The sequence below is a fragment of the Lynx canadensis genome, chromosome B3, assembly GCF_007474595.2.
Source record: "Lynx canadensis isolate LIC74 chromosome B3, mLynCan4.pri.v2, whole genome shotgun sequence".
Lineage (NCBI taxonomy): Eukaryota > Metazoa > Chordata > Mammalia > Carnivora > Felidae > Lynx > Lynx canadensis.
The window spans coordinates 70136132-70137684 of NC_044308.2; the positions used below are offsets into that span (position 1 = coordinate 70136132).

At 40.7% G+C, this 1553-nt stretch overlaps 1 protein-coding gene across 1 annotated transcript; it reads left to right on the forward strand.

Moving 5' to 3' along the window:
• The first annotated feature begins 379 nt into the window (after positions 1-379).
• LOC115517164 (olfactory receptor 4F6-like) lies at positions 380-1318 on the forward strand. Its single transcript, XM_030320282.1, has one exon. The coding sequence runs from the start codon at positions 380-382 to the stop codon at positions 1316-1318; it is 939 nt and encodes a 312-aa protein (XP_030176142.1).
• The last annotated feature ends 235 nt before the right edge of the window (positions 1319-1553 follow it).

Sequence of the window (1553 nt, forward strand, 5' to 3'; positions counted from 1 at the left end):
TTCTCATAGCCCTTTGTTCTTTTCTTCAAATAACTTATCACCATTATAATCATCCACTTATATGGTTAGTTATTTAATGCCTAGCTTCACAACTAGACTACAAACTACATTATGACAGGGTATATATTATATCCCAGAATGTGGCACAGTGCCAGGTACATAGGTCTTCATGGTACCTATGTGGTATCATGGCTCAATGAACATTTGTTAAATCAATAAATTATTGTATGACTTTTTTTCAAAGGACTTTTGTGACCAAGAGTGATATTTTTTCTGTAATGTCAGAATTTGAAACCCAATGACATCTGTTTCTTTCAATAGCTTTGGTGCATCCTTTTGTAATTATTTTTATTTGTTCCTTTCAGGTAACACAAGGTCAATGAATAAGTCAAATTACTCTCCAGTGTCTGAATTTGTGTTGCTGGGACTTTCTACCTATAGACCAGTGCAGCATTTTCTCCTTGCTTTCTCTGCAGTGTTTTATGTAACAATTGTTCTGGGAAACCTTTTGGTTATGTTTGCAGTGATCTTTGACCCATTCTTACATTCCCCCATGTACTTCCTTTTAGCCAGTCTCTCATTTATTGATTTGTGCCTTTCTACCTTAACAGTTCCTAAAATGATTCATAACCTATGTTCTGGGCACAAAACCATATCCTTTCAGGGCTGTGTCATCCAAATATTTGCCCTTCATGTCCTGGGTGGATCCGAGATGGTCCTGCTCATCGCCATGGCCTTGGACAGATATGTGGCCATATGCAAGCCCCTCCACTACCTGACTATCATGAGCCCACAGATGTGCATTTTGCTTCTGTCCGGTGCTTGGGTTATTGGCCTCATTCATGCAGTGATCCAGGTAGCTTTTGTCATCCATTTGCCTTTTTGTGGTCCTAATGAGATAGATAGCTTTTACTGTGACCTTCCTTGGTTTATCAAAGTTGCCTGCACAGACACCTACAGAATGGAATTCATGGTTACTGCCAACAGTGGGTTCATTTCCATGGGCACCTTCTTCTTATTGCTCATCTCCTATATCTTCATCCTGGTCACTGTATGGAAACGTTCCTCAGGTGGTTTGTCTAAAGCTTTTTCTACTCTGTCAGCTCACATCACTGTGGTGGTTTTGTTCTTTGGACCGTGCATCTTTGTTTACGTGTGGCCATTTCCCACAGTGCCAGTGGATAAGTTTCTTGCCATTTTGGACTTTATGATCACACCCATTCTGAATCCCATTATCTACACATTGAGGAACAAGGAAATGAAGATGGCAATGAAAAGACTGAGTAGTCAATTCCTGAGTTTGAGAATGATCTCCTAAATAATTCACAAGAGGACAAGTTACTCTATGCATTTCCAGACAACTTCAAGTAATACAAATGCTTAAATAATAATACAAAATTTACAGGGTGCCTGGTGGCTCAGTTGGTTAACTATCCGACTTTGGGTCAGGTCGTCGTGATCTTGCGGTTTGTGAGTTCGAGCCCTGTGTGAGGCTCTGTGCTGACAGCTTGGAGCCTGGAGCCTGCTTCAGATTCTGTATCTCCCTGTCTCTC

Excerpts from the sequence above, each read along its gene's own strand:
- LOC115517164 (XM_030320282.1), top strand. The coding sequence starts at position 380 with ATGAATAAGTCAAATTACTCTCCAGTGTCTGAATTTGTGTTGCTGGGA.